The sequence below is a fragment of the Nelumbo nucifera genome, chromosome 3 (genome assembly GCF_055504915.1).
Source record: "Nelumbo nucifera cultivar China Antique chromosome 3, China Antique-T2T, whole genome shotgun sequence".
Lineage (NCBI taxonomy): Eukaryota > Viridiplantae > Streptophyta > Magnoliopsida > Proteales > Nelumbonaceae > Nelumbo > Nelumbo nucifera.
The window spans coordinates 19,882,501-19,905,526 of NC_142651.1; the positions used below are offsets into that span (position 1 = coordinate 19,882,501).

At 37.9% G+C, this 23,026-nt stretch overlaps 1 protein-coding gene across 1 annotated transcript in view; it reads right to left on the reverse strand.

The window, feature by feature from the left end:
* The window catches only part of LOC104600532 (uncharacterized), a 22,556-nt gene extending 7,776 nt beyond the window's left edge, over positions 1-14,780 (reverse strand). The window contains exons 1-5 of the mRNA XM_010263527.3: positions 14,275-14,780; positions 13,388-13,633; positions 3,567-3,762; positions 1,205-1,375; positions 967-1,083 (exon numbers count right to left, since the gene is read on the reverse strand). Of these exons, the coding sequence (XP_010261829.1) occupies positions 967-1,083; positions 1,205-1,375; positions 3,567-3,762; positions 13,388-13,530 (627 nt within the window). The 5' untranslated portion in view covers positions 13,531-13,633; positions 14,275-14,780. The remainder of the gene's footprint in view (positions 1-966; positions 1,084-1,204; positions 1,376-3,566; positions 3,763-13,387; positions 13,634-14,274) is intronic.
* Between the last annotated feature and the right edge of the window lie 8,246 nt (positions 14,781-23,026).

Here is a 23,026-nt window from a genome sequence, read left to right on the forward strand (position 1 = left end):
ATTCAATTCTGTTCAGGGCCATATCCAACATTAAATTATGGGCACTTAAATCATTTATTACTTCCACCCTAGTCCATTTTGGTATACCCCTAAATCTTCTAGCCCCTTCAACTTGTAACAGATCACTTTTTTTCTGACAGGTGTTGTAAATGGTCTTCTATGCATGTGACCATACCATTTCAACCTATCCATCTAAGCATTTGCATTTCTGCCACACTCATTTTTTGAAAATACTGTTTCTTAACTGCCCAACAATCTACACCATACAACATAACTGGCCTTGCAACTGTTTATCCTTTTAGCCAAAGTGTTGGGCAGTTAAATGACCAAGGGAATTTTTAGATGACCCCATCAAAATACTATCATCACAATGAACAAGGGAACTCATAGATGCATTTTATAGTTAAAAATACCAAAATATTTCAATAAAATTAATGAAACTAACAACACAATTTTATAGTCATATCATACAGGTGTTTTGTAGACATATGTATGCATAGGCAATGAATATTGCTTTGAGAAGATAAGATCATAGCAGCAATTTAGAATGTTTATCAGAGCAGAATTTGTTTCTTATTGCAGAAGATACTCTAATCAATATCTATTAATTCTCCAAGTAAAAGAAAGGATCCCACAGAATTGCATCTTCTATATGGGGAAAAGGTTGTACAGAAGCTCCTAGGTCAATTACACAACATCTAGGCCATAATGCAATTCTGAGGATCAAATGAATATATGACTCATTTAGGACAAACAATTACCATCCAAAATAAAAGAATTACTGCATATACCACCTAGAACCTACAAAGCATAATATGCAATTAAAAGCATAATCAAAGCTATAAATGGTTCCACCATAAGAATTGAAAGAAATCATAAAAAAAAGCATTTTCCAGTAAGTTTTTGTAAGTAAACAAAGCATAGTCAGACAATGAAATCACAATCTTCTCTATATGGTGCAGTTACCAAATAGAGTCCTTCCATTGGAGCATGAACAGCACCCTTTAACAAAGCAACCAATAGCCAAAATGCATCTTCTTCACTCATATATAGAAGTAAAAGTCCAGCTAAAAATCCCATCCCCTGCATTTCCAACAGTTTCATATCAATCAAGGGTATTTGACAAACTTGAAACTAAAAAGCAATCTATATTATGGACTAAATGGAAGTCTAGACATTAGGACAAGGTTTAATAGAATCAAACCTGAACATATCCAACATCTCTGTCATACACAGAGTATGCCTTTAGGACATTGTAAAGTGATCGCTGACCTGGTCCATGTCTCTGCTGAAAGAAAACATGTGAGGGAAAAGTACGAGAAATATCTCGAATTATGTCCAATTCTGAGGCCGATGTCTCATATATAACCAGTTGCTGCAGTAGAAGCACCACTTGATTAGGGCAATAAAGGCAACAGATTAATTTGGCAAAGAAAGGATAACAGTATCAACAAGAATATTAGCCATCAACCCATTGAAGAATCATTATATAACAAAGGCAGAAGATCTGGTTTCCAAATCTGACTTGCCTAGTCTTCTAACATAGTTCATTTACCAGCTCAGACTCACACAACAGGAAAGTCCACCAGAGTGAAGAATGAAAGAAAGTGTTCTTCTCAAAGAAAAGAGGATCTAGTTCTGGTAAAATGGAAAAAAGCAAAATAGCCAGATCAGAATTCTATGAAGAATCCCCCATGCCACATTAAATGGAATTAACAAGAAATTAGTCTATGATAAGGTGCATTAGAGGTCTGGAGCAGATGAAGCAGGAACCCTAGCCTGCAGCACTACTGAACAAATCAAATTAAAGGTTTGGGGGTATTTTAAGGCATAAAACCTTTTAACAGTTGTTCCATTTCTTTCAGACCACCTCTGAAGGTGCTTTCCAAGAGGCAGAAGATGTTCAAACCACCCTATTACAATCTCACACAATGAAGGAACCTTACTTTCCCACTTCAGAAGTAGTACTTACAGTAGAAAGGAAGGTTTCAATGACTTGAAAAGTGTACTTTACTTGTACCATGGAGAAACTAACATGCAATGTCAACACTCTTGTGCAAGTTTCTGGGATTAGCTTCTCAGATTTTATCTGTTGCATTTATCTTCTGCAGTCTCCTTCATTGATTCATGGGAGCTTTCCCATTTTCGTTATATGAACAAATCTGTGTTGATTGTGTCACTGAAAAAACGGGGAGGTTAAGAAGGTTGGTGGTACAAGAAAATTGAGGACGAAAGGAGAAAGTATAAAAAAGACAATTACCCAATGTTGGTCTCAGCTTTCTGAGAGGTCTTGGGAGGGGTAGATTGGATACAGACCTAACCTTTGGCTTTTTTTTTTTTTTGCATAAAGTGGCTACTCTCAAACTTGAACCCAAATTCCCACGCTTGGCAGCCCAAGATTTTACCATTACGCCAAGCAATAGCCCCTATGAAAGGAGAAACCAAGCAAGTATGATTGGTCTAAATAAAGCAGGAACCTAGACATGAATATTGAAGAGGAAGAACTCCAAAGAACCAGAACTAGATCCATGAAGACAATTCCAAAGAGAAGAAAAGGCAGAAAAAGAAAAAAAAAAAAGATGAACAGAATCTTCTAGCATTTTTTATCAGCCTTCTAGCCTAATAATTTTTTCCTCAAAATAGCAAAGAGTGGGAAGCAAGCCATAGCAATAAGCTCACTTCCTAAATGAGACACTGAGATATTCACTAACATTCTCAGATTAGATAAGATACAGTTCCAGGGAGCTAAATTCAGATTCAGATGAACTGTGCACATTCTGGGATAGGGAGGACATTTTTGTATAGTGACAGCTCCATTCCCACACACATGTAGTTCTTGTAGTAGGTATACCTTTCTATCTGTATTCTGTACATCATTGTATATCCTCTGAATTGTTCATCTGATTTTTTATATATATTCATTGCCTTCTCTCAAAAGCAAAGATATGGAAATTTATTTAATTCAACTCCAACAGATAGGAGGCTCCAGGTGAAAAGTATGAGAGCTTTGTATAGACAAACTAAATAAGATTCATAAAACTTGTAATAGTCTTGCTGAAAAATTGTACAGTGCATAGCTGCATAGTTTACACCATTCGACAAGTAAGAGGAGCCAGGGTTTATATCAACATTTCATGCAAGACACTATTCAGAGTAATAGGCATCCTAAACAAAATAAAACATATGGTGTAAAGAGTTCCACTCATAAACCTAAACTTGGCAGCACTGCCAATCCAACATACCCATCAAAAACATTCCTAGCTTAGGTTACCTACATAACTTGCTTAGATCCCAAAAGTTTATAGGTTTTTTTGGAAGTTTAAGCAACCTTAATATCAGAAATGATCCCTTTTTTTTTGAAAAAGCAATTTATACAAAGGACCCTAGATATCTTGAAAACATAAGCCTTTTATTAGGAAGCATAAATCAGAAACCAATGTAAAGTATATTATAGGCATAGCTTACATGCAAACAATGAATTCATATGACATGTTACAAGACAAAAGTACAACTTAACAAGTAAATCTTATTAACAAATTATGAATTCAAATAAGAAGAATTAGCACCTCATAAACCCCAGGATTCATTAATAGGAGGTCCCGACTTCCAGAGATCAACTGCCAAACAAGGCCCCTTAAACAATCAGGAATCCCCTTTCTGATGCGCCTTTTGACTACATGAGGTTTTCGTCTAACATAATGTTTCCAGTCACTTCCACCAACCCCGATCATTTTCCTCCACTTCCTAACCCTTCTTTCCTCCCTGAAGAAGATCGGCATTCATACCATATCAACAAGGAGTAAAAGTAATAGATGCGATGAAACAAAGTAGTGTTCCTGAAGTAATTATCCCTTGAAGTATCATATAAATTGGTTCACAAAATGTTTGCTATATAATGACAAAACCTGCCCTTGGCAAGCAGCCTAACCTCAATGCAACCTCCACCATTTAGATCTATAATTCTTCCACTTAACCAATGCATGTGCAATGCACATGCCATTCTGCTAGTATATTAAATGAAAAAAATATTACAACAGAGCAATTGCAAAAAAAAACATGAAATAATCCACTTATTGTACACATTAAAGAGTAACATTGAAAATATATGCAATATAATACAAGTTCCAAATAGAAAAAGGACATGAAAAGAACTTCCAACTAGGAAGAACATAATACTGCAAAAGGAACAAATAGACAGGGAAAAAGAAGATTGTGGAGAAAAAAAAATAGTTTTAACAATTACAGTGAAGAGATGTGAGATTCAAAGGAGAAAAGAAACTCTCAAACTTCCAAATACAGTTTGTTTGCCTTTTCCACCCAAATTGCTGAACTTCAATGAAATATATTAATGGAATATTCAAAGAATGTTAAAAAACAAATAAGTAGAATATTTAAGGATGACATACACAAACTTATACTCTCACAAGTAGGAGTGGCAAAGAAATATGATCTCACCATGTAAATACATGTGGCTTCTCACCAGTACAAGAGGGCTGAAAGTACAGTATTATATGTGTATTCAAAAAGGCAGATATAAATCCAAGATTCAAGAATTTCTACATGGTAATAAGAAATTCTAAGAGATTCCCCTTGAATAACTTAGAGGACAAAAGGAATAGGTGAAATGTGATTATGCATGCAATGGTATCTCTTTTATAGTACATGGGTTAAGATTGATTCATTCTTTTGAATTTCACTAAGTTGATTTAGAGGGTGATTCACATTTAACTTTTCACTAGATGACAGATGGATCTGAAGGCCCCTGTTCACAATGCCACTATATCAGAGAGAATCAATAATTAGCATCCAGAACAAACATCTCGTTTAGATGATTTACAAGATCAGGCAATTCATTATTGAATGGCCTTGCCAAAAGGAAAGGTGGGGAGGAGTGAAATGCAATGGGGAACTTCCATTTGGAGGCATATTTTTTGTATTTTTGTATTTTGTTTTTTACAGTGTATGTCAGGCTCTTTATGATATGAGGCTCATGTTGGTCTAGTCTCTACTTTCTTGAGGAATCATGGAAATTTTACACTTCTTGCTTCACTCTTTTTTATCAATAACAGAAATTTTGTTTCAACACAGAAAATACCATACAAGATTTATGTACAAATCCATACAAAATTATAATGGAACCAGCCCCTTGCTGCTCCCCCACAAAACAAATAAAAATACACTTGGATGGTTGAAGTTGGGAAATCCTGGAACATCAAGGATTGGAAGTGTATTTAGAAATCAGGATGGTACCATTCTGATGGTGTTTTCTGGACCTGTTGGGTTTGGCTCTTCTTGCTTCCCACTTCTCTTCATATCTTAATAACATCTAAATCAGATAACTGGTGTGGTGGATATGATTGCAAAGTGATGTGCTTCTTTTTTTCTTTTTTCGATGGTCACAAAGAGATGCTCTTCTCAGGGGACCATGTGCAAAACTGTACAGATGACCTCTGATTCCTTAGTTTTGTCCTTTTAGAATAAATTTTCTATATTACCTATGATAGAACAATAGGCATTGACAGGGAGAGGGAAATAGTGAGATGCTAAAGTGGGAAAGGATGAAGGTGTGTGTCACTATGGCTACATTTTCTATCAATAATCCATCCAAGGCAATTTCAAGAGCTTTAGAGGATTGAAGCAGGGAGATCCTCTATCACCTCTGCTCTTTCTCATTGTTATGGAAGGTCTGAGCAGGATGACTTCTAGAGCTGTAGAAGGAAGCTGTATAGAAGGCTTTTATGAGTTTGTTCTAAAAAATTTATCTTACCTTTTCAAAAAAAAAAAAAAAGTTGTAATAGAAGGCTTTAATGTGGGGAGGAGTGGGTTGAGCATTGATTTGCACCAATTTGCTAATGACCCATTATTCTTTTGTGATACCAAAGTGAAGCATGTGCATAATTTAAAATATTTACTAGTGGGAAACTACCTCCCCATGGGAAGCTTGGCTTTGTACATTTTATTCAGTCAAAAAACGACAACAAAACTGTACTCAAAAAGCTGAGAAAGATGCTTGAAGTGGAAAGTTGGGGTTTGGGTGTATTGCTTGGGTTTTTGTTGGGCTTCGGGCTATTGTGTTTTCTGGTTTTTCGCCTTTTTTGCTGTCTTGAATTGTTATGGGTGAGGGGCTTTCATTTAGTTGGATCTTTTAGTTTGATGGCTGATGCGGGTTTGTTTTGTTCTCATCGGGTTTTGTTTGGGTTTGTCTTTCTTTCAGGTGATTGCTTATCACCTTCCTTGTAATCTTCTTTTTGTTTCAATAAATTTTATGGTTATCTTCAAAAAATATATATATATTAATAAGTACTTTGTTGTTACTTACTAGGGTGGTTTGAAGTGGTATCAGGCTTGAAGATTAATCTAGCTAAGAGTGAGATGGTAGCTGTGGAAGAGATTGAAAACTTGTCTGAACTAGCTGTGGCTCTTTGATGCAGGGTTGGCTCACTTCCTACAAAGTATTTGTGGCTGACTCTACAAGCCAAGTGTATTTCTAAAAGCATTTGGAAGCCCAGTTTTGGATAATGTTGACAGAAAGCTCGCAACCTGGAAAGCAAAATTCTTACCAAGGGGACAAACTGATCCAAATTAAGAGTGTATTGGCTAGCATCCTTGCTTATTTCATGTCCCTCTTCCCCATTCCTGTGGAGGTGGCAGAGAAAATTGAGAAATCCATTGGGGCCTTCTTATTTATGGGTAGGATGGAAGGATTCCTTTGAGAACCATTTGGTGATCTGGGAGCAGATTTGCAGGTCATTGGCTAAAGTAGTCGTATAAGACTACAATCAGCCTTGGGTTTTGAACAGAAAAGAAAAGGAAAAGATAAGAGGAGAGGAGAAGAGAAGTAGAGAGATGGAGAAGGAGAACTTATAAAGAGGTTTTGAAAAAGAGAGAGTGGTTGGTGTGTGTTAAACAGCCGCCCCACTCCTTAATTTATATACATAGTTTCCTAATTGTAAAAGAACTTTAATGCTTACGTGGCAATAAAAGATAAGATTAAAATAAAACTAATCCTAGATAAGATAGGATAAAACTTATCCTACTAGGAAAGCTGATCCTAATCAATTAAATCTAAGTACCTCTCAGGGTACCACATGAATACTCTTAATGTGGGGTCCACAGTTTCCTACACTCCCCCTCAAGTTGGGTAGTAGATATTTGTCATTCCCAACTTGCATAGATCTTCTTCTAACTTCTTTCTTGGAACAGCCTTGGTGAGAAGGTCTGCAAGCTGCATGTCGGAGGTGATGTAGGGAAGGCATACTTCTTGAGATGTAACCCTTTCTCTGATAAAATGTCGGTCCACTTCGATATGCTTAGTTCTGTCGTGTTGTACTGGATTATGGGCTATATTGATGGCAGCCTGATTATCACAGTACAACATTAGGGGCTTCTCATAAACAATACCCAATTCCTCAAGTAATGATCTCAGCCACACCATTTGCCATGGACCTATATTCAGCTTCAGCATTTGAACGAGAAACAACACTTTGTTTCTTACTCTTCTAGGAGACCAGATTACCTCCTACAAAGGCACAATATCCAGAGGTAGATCTTCGATCATCAACACACCCAGCTCAATCAGCATCTGTGTAGACTTCTATCTTCATGTGGTCATTTTTCTTGAACAAAATGCCTTTGCCTGGGGACCTCTTCAAATATGCTAATATCCTTTCAACCGCAAGGAGGTGAGTAGTTCTAGGAGAGTGCATATACTGACTAACTACACTGACTGCATAACTGATGTCAAGTCTTGTGAGGCAAAGATAGAGAAGTTTCCTAACTAACCGTTGAAACATAGCTTTATCTTCAATAGGCTCTCCACCCTCTGCACTAATCCTGTGGTTCTGTTCAATAGGTGTGTTCGCAAGCTTAACTCCCAACTTTCCTATTTCTTCTAGCAGATCAAGAACATACTTTCGTTGAGAGACAAAAATCCCATGCTTGGATCTAGCTACCTCAATGCCCAAGAAATATCGTAGTTCCCCCAGATCTTTTACCTCAAACTCTTGATGAAGGAATTGCTTAAGAGACTCTTTCACTACTATCGCTCCCGGTTACTACAATTTCATCCACATATACGGCAAGCAAGGTTATGGAGGAACCCACTCTCTTAATAAACAAGGTGTGGTCTGACTGAGCCTACACATATCCGAACCTATCAAGGGCTCGTCTGAATCTGTCAAACCATGCTCTAGAGGACTATTTTAGTCCATATAGAGCTTTGTTCAACCAACAAACCTTTCCTGTCTCGTACTATAAAATCTTGGAGGCAATTTCATGTAAACTTCTTCCTGCAAGTCTCCATTGAGAAAGGCGTTTTTAACATCCATATGATATAATGGCCAAGAGTAACTAGCTGCAAAAGATAATAGTACTCTGATAGTGATTATCTTTGCTACTAGTGCAAAAGTTTCTAAGTAGTCAATACTATATGTCCAAGTAAATCCTTTTGCAACTAATCGGACCTTATACATTTCAACAGAACCATGAGCATTATGTTTCACAGTGAATACCCATCCACATCCAACCGGTTTCTTTCCTTTAGGTTGATCAACTATCTCCCAGGTATTTTTTCTGATGAGGGCATCCATTTCTACTTTTATTGCATCTTTCCATTCTGGTACTTCCAATGCTTCCTGTATTGTTCTGAGAATGGGAATATCAGCAATGGATGCGAGAAAAGACTTGTAGGAGGGAGACAAATGATCATAGGATAGGAACTGAGAAATGCAGTGAGTTGTGGTGCAACGACATTTGCCTTTACGGACTGCTATGGGGAGATCAAGGTCACTGAATGAAGGTGAAGGCTCCATGGTTGGATGTCTCTCATCTGTAGTACCTGTGGTACCTGGATCTTGATCTACAGAAGGAACTGGGGCTACTATGGTACCTGGATCTGGATCTGCAGAAGGAACTGGGGCTACTATGGTATCGGGATCTGGATCTATTATCCAAGTCATATGGTCAGATGCTCCTGAATCTATTATCCAAGAATATTTTGCATTACCTGGAGCTGAAGCATGATAAGTTGAGGCCTGATTACCTGCTTGAGCAAAGGATGAGGTTGAAGGAGCTGATGGTGGCGGAGGAGATGAGACTGAGTTACTAACTTCACTTTCCAATTGTGTTAGAGCAGCTCGAACAGCAGCTAGGGTGTCTAGAGGAGTGCCTCTTGAGGCCGTTGAGGCTGCTGCACTATCAGTTTTGACAGCCATATTGGCATTCCCCTTTTTGTTTCTGAGTTTTGCTGGAATTAAATGTGGATGCAACTTCCAACAAGTGTCTTTAGTATGTTTAGATTTCTTGCAATGCTCACATACTAGGTCCTTCTTAGCTTCATTCTTCATATCCCTTTCTTTATCACCCCCAGATTTGGGCTTAACTGCTACCAGGGCTGATTCGAAAGGTTGTTACTGTAGCATAATTTTTCTCCTAGTCTCTTCACTGTGCACTAGAGAATAGGTCTGGGATAAAGTTACATTGTCTCTTGTCAACAACTGTTGTCTCACAATATCATATTCAGAATTTAGACCAGCCAGGAACTCAAACACTATTAGTTTCAACCTGCTTTTTGTAAGTTTGTGCATCCTTATGACTCTCCCATTCAATTGTTTCAAGGTGGTCAATTTCATGCCACAAGGACTTCAAGGTGGAAAAATAAATAGAGACCTGTTTCTCTCCTTGCTTGAGATTTTTAACCTCACGTTTCAGCTCATAAGCCCTAGCAACATTAAGGGGCTGAGAGTAGGTTTTTTCACAACATCCCATATTTCCTTAGCTGTTTTTGCCCATAAGTAGTTTCGGCTGATTGTGGCTTCATAGAGTTGCACAGCCATGTCATCACCAAATAATTCTCTTGAATCCACTTAGCATAAGTGGGATCCTCCTTAGTTGGTTCCTTCATATCTCCCAACAAATAGTTCAGTTTTCCTCTAGCCCCAATGGCCATCATAGCTGATTGGGCCCATTCTAAATAGTTTGATCCATCAAACTTAACAGTTGTAATCTGGAAAGTGTTCTCAGTCATGTTACTTGAACCAAATACACCCTCCCCCTGGCTCCTAAACTCCATTCTTGGTTAGGAGTTAATCAAAACCACCTTCTAATTACTATAACAATCAGCCTACTGGGTATGAAACTAATAACAGTAAATCTAGAAGCAGAAATCAGATTCAGCAGTACTGGGTCTTTGAATACAGAGAACAGAAATCTGATATCAACCAAGCTTAAATCACAAAAGTCAAGTCTAACTCTTATCCGGACATAGTAATAGTCCTGGATTTCAGGGTTTTCTCATAAAACCCCAAATCAAAAAAGAGTATATATATATAGTCGTACCTCTCAGATTAAGCTATCCTTGCTGCCGACCTCAAAAAAGGATGAAATCTTACCCAAAAGTTTCTGAAGAACTGATCTTGATCCAAAAAATCTTCTGGAAATTCTGATCGTCACCTTTAGTCTTGCTCCAAAAAACTGACCTTGATTCTGATCAACCTCAGGAAAATTCTGAAAACAAACTGATCCTGAGAGAATCCTCTTTAAAAAACTTCAGTCTTGATCAGAAACAAACTGATCAACACCTCCAATCTTGGCCAAAGACCTAATCTTGATCACCAATTCTTCTCTGATTCTTCCTGATTACAAGGAGCATCCTCCAATCCACGGACAGTTGCTGAAGACTCCTTGTAACCTCCAAGAATCAGCCGAAAAAAACTTTTCTAAGCTTCCAGCCCTAATTAATTCTCATGTGGTCGGCTGAATTAATTCCACATGAGATTTCCTAGATCGAGTGCTCTGATACCAAGTAGTCGTATAAGACTACAATCAGCCTTGGGTTTCGAACAGAAAAGAAAAGGAAAAGATAAAAGGAGAGGAGAAGAGAAGTAGAGAGATGAAGAAGGAGAACTTGTAGAGAGGTTTTGAGAAAAGAGAGAGTGGTTGGTGTGTGTTAAACAGCCGCCCCACTCCTTAATTTATATACATAGTTTCCTAATTGTAAAAGAACTTTAATGCTTACATGGCAATAAAAGATAAGATTAAAATAAAACTAATCCTAGATAAGATAGGATAAAACTTATCCTACTAGGAAAGCTGATCCTAATCAATTAAATCTAAGTACATCTCAGGGTGCCACACAAATGCTCTTAATGTGGGGTCCACAGTTTCCTACAGCTAATGGTGGGTTGGGCATCAAAAGGTGATAAGGTTCAATTTGGCACCATTTGGAAGGTGGTTCTTGCACTTCAATTGGGAACCAAATGAGCTCTGGATAAGATTAATTGTAGCTAAGTAGTTCTTTCATTTTTTTTTTTTGAAGATATAGCTAAGTATTGCTTTCATGAGAATGGCTGGGAAGCATCTGACTCTAATCAGCCCTATGGAATACGGATACAGTGTATTTGAGAGGAATCTATAAAGCATTTCCTTGCATCATGAAAGGAGTTGAATACAATACCGGAGATGGGGATAGGCTGAATTTTTGGAAGGACACAGTGTGGAGAAAGGCCATTATGTGAATTGGCCGCTGCCCTTTTCTTGATGACAAGTGACAGAAATGCTTCAATGGCAGATTCCTATTTGATGGAAGTGGAGAGTCTGGTGACTATAGCCTGGACACCAGCCTTTAGGAGAAACTTTAATGATTGGGAGTTGTCTCGGACTCTCAGCTAGCAGATCTATTGTATTTACTTCTGTCTCAAAGAGTTAACCTACAAGCTATAAATGCTGGAAATGGTCTAAATCTGGCCTTTTCTCAGCAAACCATGCTATCATGGAATGGGAACAACTGCTGTTTCATCTTCTCCTAGTAAAGCCATTTGGAAGCCTGCTGCCCCCTCAAAGATCAAGTTTTTCACCTGGGTTGTGGCCTGCCTAACCAACAAAGGTTGTTAAGCAAGGGAATAAACTTACCGGGTACCCTTTGTCCCCTGTGTATGGTGGAGGAAGAAACTCCCAGTCATCTAGTTATTCATAGCAGATTCACTTACAAGGTATGGATATACTTTTATAGGGCTATCTCTTATCAGGAGTGCCTGCCAGCCTCTGTTCAGGTCCTCCTACATGGATGGAAGGTTGCCAGTATGGGTGAGAAAGGGAAATGCCTTTGGTCTGCAATCCCTTTGGTTGGAAAGAAACTCAAGGATTTTTGAGCAAAAACGCAATCTGGAGGAGTGATTAATTGCATATCGAGGCTCTAAGGAAATGGCTATTGTTTGGGTTATGGTTGAGCTGCCTCCGAGTGCCACGTGTCACCTCCGTGGCCGCCTTATCACTTCAGCCACATCGGCACCACGTCATTAGATAAGCACGCCTAAGATAGGAGAGTGTCGTATGGATAAGAAGGACAGCTCTGCCAAGGATTAGGTCTTATCCCAAAGACCTCGGCGGACAACCTCATCCCGACAACCCCGAAAGCCTCATCCGACTAGGACACGGATCTTCGACTATAAAAAGGTAACTCTCGCTCAAGGTAAGGGATTGGACTTTGGACTCCCTACATCCATACTATTACTCTGCTCGGACCAACACTGTTCTCTCAACTGCTCGGCCCGACCACCCACCATTCTCTTCACTAACTTGAGCGTCAAAGTACCTACCCGGGGAATAACTCCTCGAGCCTCTGACTCAGTTCATGGTTTCAAATCTTGGAGCGCGGCTTCGTCCTTCCACCTCGGCTCCGCCCAGTTGGCAGGACTATCTGACTACGACCTCGGTTCAAGAAACACCTCGAATCAAGCAGCATCAGCTATCACCTCTAAAAACATTTTCAGGGAAGATGAATTTTCTTCTTTTTTTGCTATGAGGTTTTTTTCTCATGGTCCTTGAGTACATGTGGACATGTCGAAAGCCTCGTTGTATTGGGAGACCCTTGCAATTTTGTTATTCTTGTTATTGCAAATATATTTTCCCTTTTCAAAAAAAAAAAAAAAAAGAGTGGAGTGGCGGTATCCATTTCTACAACAGAATTCTAAATGTTCTCAACAGTTGTGTTTGGTTTGACACAAAATATGGTGGAAAAATTATCTTGGGAAATATTAATTTCTCTGTTCGATTGTAGTAAACACACAAGAGAAAGTATTATTCATCCAAATCCACAGTGAAAGTAACACAATAAATTATGCTCTTTTAGAAAAGTCATTTTACTTGGAGCTTCCAATGACGTTGTGACTTTTACTTTTGAGAGTCCTAGTGGATAACTTATCTCTTTAAAGCAGTTAATATGAGAAAGCTTTCATTTCATAGAACTCTCTCTCCCCCTCCACATATGACTAAAGTTTAGTACTTCAGCTTATAACCCCAATTTCCAAGCTTATATATGTGTTACAATCAAACACTGGAAAACTTTAGAAACATAAATTAATAAGTAATTATTTTCCCCTTATAGTTGTACCTCTCCTGTTCGATTACAAGCCTGCTCTTGGTTAAGCCTTCGGGAGAGTTGTTCACTTCTTGCTTTCCAATTCCAAACCTGTCCACTGCTTTTGCCAGAGGAACTGGCCCTGGTTCAAACTCGCCTGATCGTTTCCACTCCATTCCACTATCTAATATAGCTCCCTCTCATTCTGAAGAAAAAAAATACATATAAAGACCAGTCTTTTCCTTGACATAGGCAACTCTCACCATCTGGATCGCACGACTGCAAATTATTAGACAGGAACCAGTAAATAAAAACATAAAGCCAAGGTATCTGAGATAAATAAAACCCCACGGTTCAAAAAAACAAAAACAAAAACAAATCCAAATCCAAATAGCTAACTAAATCCAAAATCTAAGACGAAAGCAAGATCAAACGTTCAGAATTTTAAGTAAATAAACTTCTAAACTAACACATGCAATATAAACCAGGAAATTGGAACACGTAATGGAAAATGGAGAAAAATTCAATACCCATAAAGAAGCATGTCTGCTTAGGCCACTATAACCGAACATCCATGTAAGAATGATGATAAAGAACGAAACACAGTTCCGATGACATCAGTAATATATGGATCATCCAAACAACCGAATAAATGAAAACAAGTCTTTTTGAATTGAATCGTCACAATAGAAAACCGGTTACAATGAAATGATGAATGAACTATGTATACAGTGAAATGGAAAGCAAGGACCCAAATATAAAAAGGGTGGAAACATTAAATTAAGAACAGTCTCCATCAACGGAAGCCGTAACAACCCATCATCGAGATGCCCAGGTATCAATAAGAAAAGATGAAAATATTGAGCACATCAGATTAGATGAAAAAAAAAAACATACGAATGAAATGTGAACAGAAGAACCTGGTATCAGAAAATGCCCAATTATCAGAAGAACATCTGGTTTCTGCGTTTGGGGGGTGATGGCGTGGTGCGGCGTGGACTGCCGGATTGAGAAGCAAGGCCGGTACCCGGAGTGCTTGGCTTTTTCCGCAATGTTCATGAGATTATCGGGATTCTTCGCTTGGAATCTAGACGGTAGCTGAGGAGGCTGAGGCACGCTGGCACGGTGCCCCAAGTCATCAGCCTGAGCCACAACGGATCAACCGTCGCTTGCGTATCCGAACCCAACCCGACGCGGAAATGAAATGTGACTCACTGACACTGACTCGTGAAATACTCGCATTTAGGATGTCAAGAGGTCGGGTTCGGTGCGGATTTACCTTCATTCTAAGGGCTGTCAATGGGTCGAATCTGATCTCAAGTAGGGGGGGTGCATGGGTAGAGATGTGGGAACATTTTATGCGTAACAGACCCAAGTAGGGGGTGCATGGGAAGAAAGGGAAAACAAAGATGCGTCTACTTTCAATGGAATAGAAAAAATGAGAGGGGAACAAACATAAGAAAGATTTTGTATCTCTATTTTACAAAATAAGTACCTGAAGTAACAATACTTTTCATTAAGATAAAGAAGACGTCATTTCTCCAAGTTTTCTCTTCGTCTCTTGGAGAGCAAACAATGAAAATTAAAATCATTCAAAGGAAATCATGATGCTCCTCAACATATGGTAAAAAAACTATGAAATTGATGACTCTTCTTCTCTTAGAGCTGACAACCTAGTGACTCTTTGAACCAAACCATCAATCTTGAATGTCGGTCTCACTATATCTTGGTTTTCATGGCTCCCCCAAATAATAGAAGAGAAAAGATATGGATTTTAAGAGAGTTTTCTATGTAAGGTAGTCTGCCTATCTTATATTATGGGGAAAATTCTGAATTAGTACATATAGTCATGGTTTTCAAAATCGGACCGGACCGGAAAAACTGGGAACCGGGCAGGTGGTCGGTTTCGGTTTTCCTCAAAATCGGAAATTTGCCTAAAACCATTGATTTTGGTCAGTAAACCGCTGACCCGGACAATTAATCGTTCAAACTGTTCAAATGATTTTGACTGTTTTTTTTTTTTTGTCAGAACGGGTTGACCCGGTAACCTGACCCCTGACCGGTTCAGTCACCGGGTCATTTTTAAAAACCATGCATATAACTTTAGGGTAATCTCACTTTAGTACACAAGCTTCAAAATGTGACATTGCAGTGTTTGGACTCCCAAAAAATGCTAGTTTAGTCTAAGATCATTAACAGATGTTAAGTGACATATAAAAATACAAAAGTGCCCTTTATATATCACCTAATTTTTTTTATCAATCACTCCTATATAAACTAAACTTAAACAAATGTTAGGGTTTAATAGAGAATCCATAGGCGTTAGAAAGGCATAAGAGACTATATATTACTGGAGACTAACAATAGACTATGAATCATCCAAACAGTTTTCACTTTGAGTCTTGATTCTCTTGAAGAATGTTGAATGCATGCGTGACATTTTCGGTCTTCGTTGCAAATACTTAACGTGATTGATCCTTGCGATGAGTTGCAACCTTTCTAGAAAATCGTTATGACACTAATCATCTACGGACCAAAATCACTCAATTATTTTACTTAAATAAATTCACCAAGGGAATTTCTTAGTTGTAGTTCACCATATTCATTTTTCAATGTAGTTCAGCCCAACCATCAACCATGAACCATCCACATAATATTCAATGTGAAGGTTCTGTTCCTTTTTTCTTCATTGCCTCTACAAATATTTTACCTTCTACTATTGGAGATGTTATCGAAGGCTTCAGGGGACGGAGCCAAGGACCCCCCAACCCTCCCCCTAAAAAAAATAAAATAAAACAAAACAAAAAGATCCCATTAAAATGTTAAGGAGTATTCTCTAACTCTCTAAAATGCCCTTTCACTTAATTCTCAAGTTTGTTTTTTTACTTTTCTTTTATAAAAACCCCATAGTAGACCCAAAACCTCCTATCCTATTTCTCTCCAAACCCTATCTGTTATATATCTCATTTTCTTGGTTTTGCCAAGAAATAATGGCATAGGAAAAACAAGTCAATCACATTGAGAATTAAGATTTGGGAGTTGCCACAAAGCCTATAACCAACAGATATACTTAACAAAAATTTTTCAGTACCATAAACCAAAAAAATATATAACGTGGCCCCTCTAAAAGAAAATTCCTCACTCCGCCACTGGAAGGTTTATGCAACTTTCACCAGTAGAAACGAAACAATGAAAGGACAAGCAAACTCAAGAGCATTAGAACAACCTCAGTGCCATCTTCCCAATGGTCTTGGTTCCGATTCTTTCCACTTTTGAGAACACAATAGCATTAGAAGTTTAGAACATGGCCTATTGTTATATACTAAATGGAAAATGACTCAACTCATTGTCTACCCAAGAGCAGGGCTATACTAAAGACAAACAATTAATAGTGTCTTCTTTAGAACAATAGTTTTGATATTTTGTATTTGTTTAAGTCACACATGCCATCACGTGATACAGATAAGGGACAAACAGCTAACAATAGAGACTAAATTGATAGTTTTTGAGAGTTTAAGTATTATAGTGACCCGTTTTGAATATTATGTATAATTTAAGACTATCCCTAAAGTACAAGGAACTAATCATGAATTTTCCTTATAATCTGAGACTATCCCTAAAGTACAAGGACTAAATTACACTTTTAGACATCTATTCTAATTAATATCACACAATAAACCATGGCATGCCATAATTGTTATAAACATCTAATCGGTCCAAGCCTAGTTGATTTAGGATAACTAGAATTGGTACTGACCCAATAATAATTGGACATAAAACTTAAAACCAAAATCAACGCAACAGTTTAAAATTTGGAACCAGAACTGACATAATCCATTTGCTTCGGTTTGGTCTGTTGGGAAACCTGACCCACTGACAACCCTAATTCTAACATGAGCATCTAATGCATTCACCCAAATCACATAGACCAAAATTAAATATAATGCAATTTTCAACCTCGCACCTGTCCCTACACTGACCTGATATCAACCAGTTCCAACCCCTTTTTGAAATTTTCAAAGTAAAAGTAAAGTAGAAGTATTTGGCAACACCAAACTACTTTTCTACTTTTAGAGGGGGAAAATGACATTCACATTCAAAAACTTCAAAAGAACTTTCACATTTGCATTAAAAAAAACAAGGGGTTTAATGAGAGAAAAATGACATTCAATATTATACAAATAATAACACATTTGAATGGGTTTAACATGGAATATTCATATTCACTTTAGCCTATACAAATATGTAGAGTGCAAAATCTTGTATTTTGTGTTATTTTATACGTATTTACACCGTACATATTTATATTTGTACTCCTTCCAAACAAAGCCTTAATGATGCACTTAAATGGGATTAACAGCGAAAATGCCACTAAATACCATTTTCAAAAAAGGGGTTTAAAAGTCAACATTTACATTAACATTCAAATGATACATTCAAATAACGTTGAACCAAAAGTGGTACATATTGATACATCGGATGGGGTGTGTTGGTCTTGTATCAGTGGACACCGGACGATTTACCCTCATTTTTTTTTTTTTTTCAAACTTGTTCAAAGGGGTCAGTATAAGGCATGGTTTTCAAATCGGACGGTTGGACCGAAAAAGTGGGAATATGTCACTTGTTTGGTTCCGGTTTTCCTTAAAACCGGAATTTTTGCCAAAAAAGTTGATTTGGTCAGCAAACCGCTGACCCGGGCAGTTGAACCGTTCGAACTGTTCAACGGTTTTGACCCCTTTTTTAGTTTTTTTGTCAGAGTGGGTCGTCCATTCGGTTCAAACGGTCGGACTGTTCAACATGGGAACCAGACCACTGACCAATTCGTTGTTCGGGTCGGTTTTAAAAACCTTGGTATAAGGTGTCATTTGATAAGTCTAAAATCTGAGAAGTTAAAAATATATTATTTGTGTTTGAAATCTGAAAATATAGATGCCTTTTTTACTTTTAAAGGGATAAAATCTTCAGCATATGAAAATTCCCTAATTTTACTATTTTACCTCTACAACAAATTATTTGATAATTTTGAGTTCAATTTGCATTATCTCATAAAATATTTAACAATTAATATGAATGAAAAACAATAAACAATAGAATATTTAATAATTAATATGAATACAAATTATAAAAAATAAAAATAATTTATTAAATTCAAAATAATATTGAAAATACTAGATCATATTGGATTAGTTGGTCTTCTATTTGACCAGAGATATAGATAAAAAATTGGAATGAATCTTCGGTCTCACTTGGTGTAGTGGACATAGTGCAGAAAACTCATTTTGGTGATTTAAATTATGGATTCATAAGTAGACCGTCATGGTTCGCCTTCAACTTATAACTCTGATAGCTACCGCTATACCCAATATTGTCAAGTTGTTACCTAACCTTGAATCATGGCGGAAACAGAGAAAACTTTCGAATTTGCTAGAACTGCTTATTGAATTCCAAGGCCTGATAAACTTGTTCACCAGAAACATAGACGTGAGCTGCTTTACGAAGATAGGTGAAATTTTGTTTGGGAAGTGTTGCTACCCGGATTGGCCGAGGGCAACAAGGTAAAAACACTCCTGGGTTATGAATGCTGGCCGAAGGCTTTGAAGGGTTCAGAGGAGGTGTGCCGAGGCCAAGAACCGTAGGCTGAGGCGGATCATCTCTGAGTACTGTAGAAGTTGTTGGCTGTCGGTTAAGTGGTGTGGTGAAGTCCCTGGTAATCTGAGGTTCTGTAAGACAGTAGATGTTAGAGGCCTCGGGTGAGAACCCGAGGCAGAGGCTTCGATAGTCAAGTTACTACGAGGGTTGAAGAGAGGGATGTGGTGCAGACGAGAGCTTTGAAAAGGGTGCTCATATGCACTAGGCTCCCAGGAGGTAAGGTCTTTCACTTAAATTTTGAGTTAGAGTTGGTATTCAAGGATCTTTTACGTGGAGGGGGGATACCCCGTATTTATACTTGAATTTCCTGGAGGTTAGTGGAAATGGACACCCCCGATGAGCTCTGTACGAGGGCGATGAGCGGGAGAAGCAGGGACGCTGGGGCACTCTGCTATTGGCTCCGTACGAGAGGAGCAGGGTAGCCCCCACCGTGCTGGACTGGGATACCCTACATCAGGAAGCTTTAAAGGAGTGGCCTATGACGCCGATGACATCTAGACAAAGATCATAGTCAATCAAGAGGTAAGCGATTCTACCTTATACTGCATTCATGAAACCTTCCAGAAATTTCAACGCATTTGGGATGAAATTGTTCTATATCCTAACAGTGAAAAGGAAGCAAAACGTTGTAAGCGAACGGGGCAAACAAGCGGATCATCTAAAAATTATAGAATTGTTGTCCTCCAAAGAAGAGGAGAGTCATCTAGTGGAACGGAAAAGGAATATTCCGGTGAAGCAGCATATGAATCCTGCTTTCTTGGGAGGAAGTATGAAAAAGAGAATAGTAGAATTGTTGTCTTTAGGAACCGAGTGTTTCTGTAATTTGGCTTGGCAAGACGACTCTTGCCGAGGATTTCATCGGCACGATCAAACGTTACCTCCACTTCATGGTCCAATCAAGTGTTATAGGTTTCACTTTCTAGTTTATAAAGCTTCACTCCTTCACTCATTTGTCGATTCCCATGTTCGATTTCGTTGGCACAATCAAACCCCACCTATATATTTTTTTTGTTAATGGGAAAAGGGTTTTTGATTTCCATGAATGGATAGGTTGTATTGCTTGGAATTTTGCAACAATAATAGTAAAACTAAGAAAAAGAGCAGGATAAACGGCTTTGGGCTGCTACAGGAGCTTCGATCGGGTTGCCATCATTAAATTGTCGTTGTGTAAAGAGGAATACGGGATTAAACAATGTTTATCTCTGAATTAGAACCTGATTTAAATTGGGGGTATAATATGTCATTTTGAAAATATGGAAGATATTTTGAACTTTCAGTCAGGTCTGAAACGTGTTTGACCAATTCAGTGACTAGCCCGCGTTTTAGCAATTTAGATCCAAAATTTTGTTTCATATCCTCTAATCAGACCATAAATTCTGACTTTGAGCTGATTGGTCATTCTCCAAAAAAATATCAAAGGCCACCTAAAACTTATTCCCTTAAAATAGGTCAATCCCTAAGATAGTTACTGTATGGGTATATCGGATGATCACACAATAGATATAATCGGCTACACATGATCCATGTCAGCTAACATACTTTGATACATTGTGAAATTTGAATCATTGGGTTGAACAGGATAAAAATACCATCCAATTATACATTTGAATAGAATTCAAGAAGCAACATTTACATTCAAATGGGATTTAACACGACATTCAATAGCATATTCAAACTAGGTTTAGCGAGGGATTTAGAAAATGAAAAAAGTCATATTCAATAATATATCCGAATGGGTTTTAATATGGAATATGCCTTCACATTGGAATGAATAATTTAACGTAAATAATGGATTGAATGGGCAATGGAGTAAAATGGGTTTAAGATGATTTGCCTGAAAAGGAATCTATACGTTAAACACGTGGAAAATGAGATCATCGTACACATGGACATGTAATAAACAGGGGCACGGGATTGGTCAATAGTGAATATCAAGGAGGAAGAAAAATATTGACATTTGAGGTTTGGACTTTGGAGTTGAGAATGAGAGCGCCCAAAAATCCCCAAAAAAAAAAAGGGCCTAAAGCCCAAAGCCAATTCGGGATGTTTGGCCCATAACTCGCTATTGCTTTATGGACTTGGGTTTGTAGAAGCAACCTCTCTACCAAGCAAATGAAACAGGTTTTGGAAAGTCCGAATGCAAAAAACTTATTCAAGTACCACCAGAAGAGGAGAGATAGATTAAAAAATAAATAAATAGTGGGTTTCCTATCTCACAAAGGACTTGAAGAATCATACAGATCATTCTTAACCAACCTCACATTGTCTGCAATTTTCTGAGTTCACTCTTAGCCGTTTAGAACATATGTGCGTACATGTTATATAGGGGCATGTTAGTAATGACAAAAGAGTAACCATGTGAAAAAACGTTTATATCTTGGTAGATGTTCTTATAAACATTATATTATATGGTGTTTAAAAAGTTCTGATTTAACTTTTATGTGCTGGATGTGAAACCAACGCAGGCCATAACTTTTTGGGAAAAGTACGAGCAGGCCCATTGCAGAAATCTGAACACCAGGCCAGTTCATACAGAATTTACAATGATTCTCAAATTCAACTTTTGAAATTATAAGACCGATTTTCACGCCATGTAAGCGTCACACTTCTACCTATGTTTTTTCTGTGAGGTGGCAATCCAACTCGGATTACATGTCACAATAACATTTATTTAAAATTTTATTTTGAAATTTACCCTTAAATTGTAAAGACTAAAATGACCCTGTTAGGGCCCATGACCATTGTTCTCTCCCACCCTCCCTATTCTCTCTTTCGTTCTCTCACACTCTCAACTCTCTTCTCTTCGACTGCTTCTCCAACTGCAACTTTCGTTCTCTCACACTTTCAACTCTCTTCTCTTCGACTGCTTTCTACAACTACAATTGCAAGTTCTCCTCCCCAGCGGCGCTCCTTTCCATCTTCAAGCTTCGTCTTCTCAGACAAGCGTTAGCAGAGGACAACTCCAAAGTTTCCTTCTTTCTCCGTTAAATTAAGTTTTTTAGGAACAAAACCCTAATTTCCATGGCTTCCAAGAAGAAGGCGTCCGAAGGTATCGCTCTATTGTCCATGTACAATGACAAAGATGAGGACATGGAGGATCTCGACGAAGAAGAAGAAGGAGAAGATGTAGAAAACAAAGAAGGCGCGATTGTTTCTGCATCTGCCCCTGAAGTCGCTGCTACTCCTCAGTATGAAGCTTTCCTTCCCAACGATAATTCGACCCCCCAAAGCGATAGGGCTGCAGCATGGACACCGCAACAGCCTCAAACGTCACTTCCACCCTCACCGTTGCAGTAGGTTCCACCTCCACAGCATGCCAATCTTTCGGATGGTCAGGGAATGAAAAAAGGGTCTTTGGCAATCATCGATTACGCCCAAGACGAAACCACTATGTCTCCCAAAGCTGAGGTATTTGGTTCCTCAATATTTATAACCATAGATAGCTTTTAACTTTATTATTTGTTTAATTGAGAATTGAATCATCGGTAAAGAGATCGTTGAGAAATTTAATTTGTAGAAATTTATTTATATTCATGAATTCACCCACTTGAGGTTAGAGCATAAATCATATATGCAATTGTAGAATTTAGCTCCATTTATAGGTTGTGATGTTAATTTGTTCCAATAAGAAGTTTAGGATAACTCCTTTTATTTACTTATTGAACTATATTCCTTTTATTTTGTCCTAGTTCAACTATTTTTTAAACCTTTAGATGGTAAAGCATCATCCATGGTTCTATTTACACTGATCCAAAAGTGTTCAGTTTATAATCTATAATTAATATATTGAAGAATTTTAATTTACACCAAAAATCAATCCAACTGATCGAATTAGCCAACTACAAGAATGATTAATTTTGAACCACTGTTTTCAAAACCAGACCGAACCGGACAGTCGGACCGGAAAAACCGGAAACTGGTCACTTGACCGGTTCCGTTTTCCTCCAAAACGGTTTTTTTCCCAACCTAGAAGACACAACAAACCTGAAATACACAAAGAATTTTAAGGGTTCATGCTAGTAA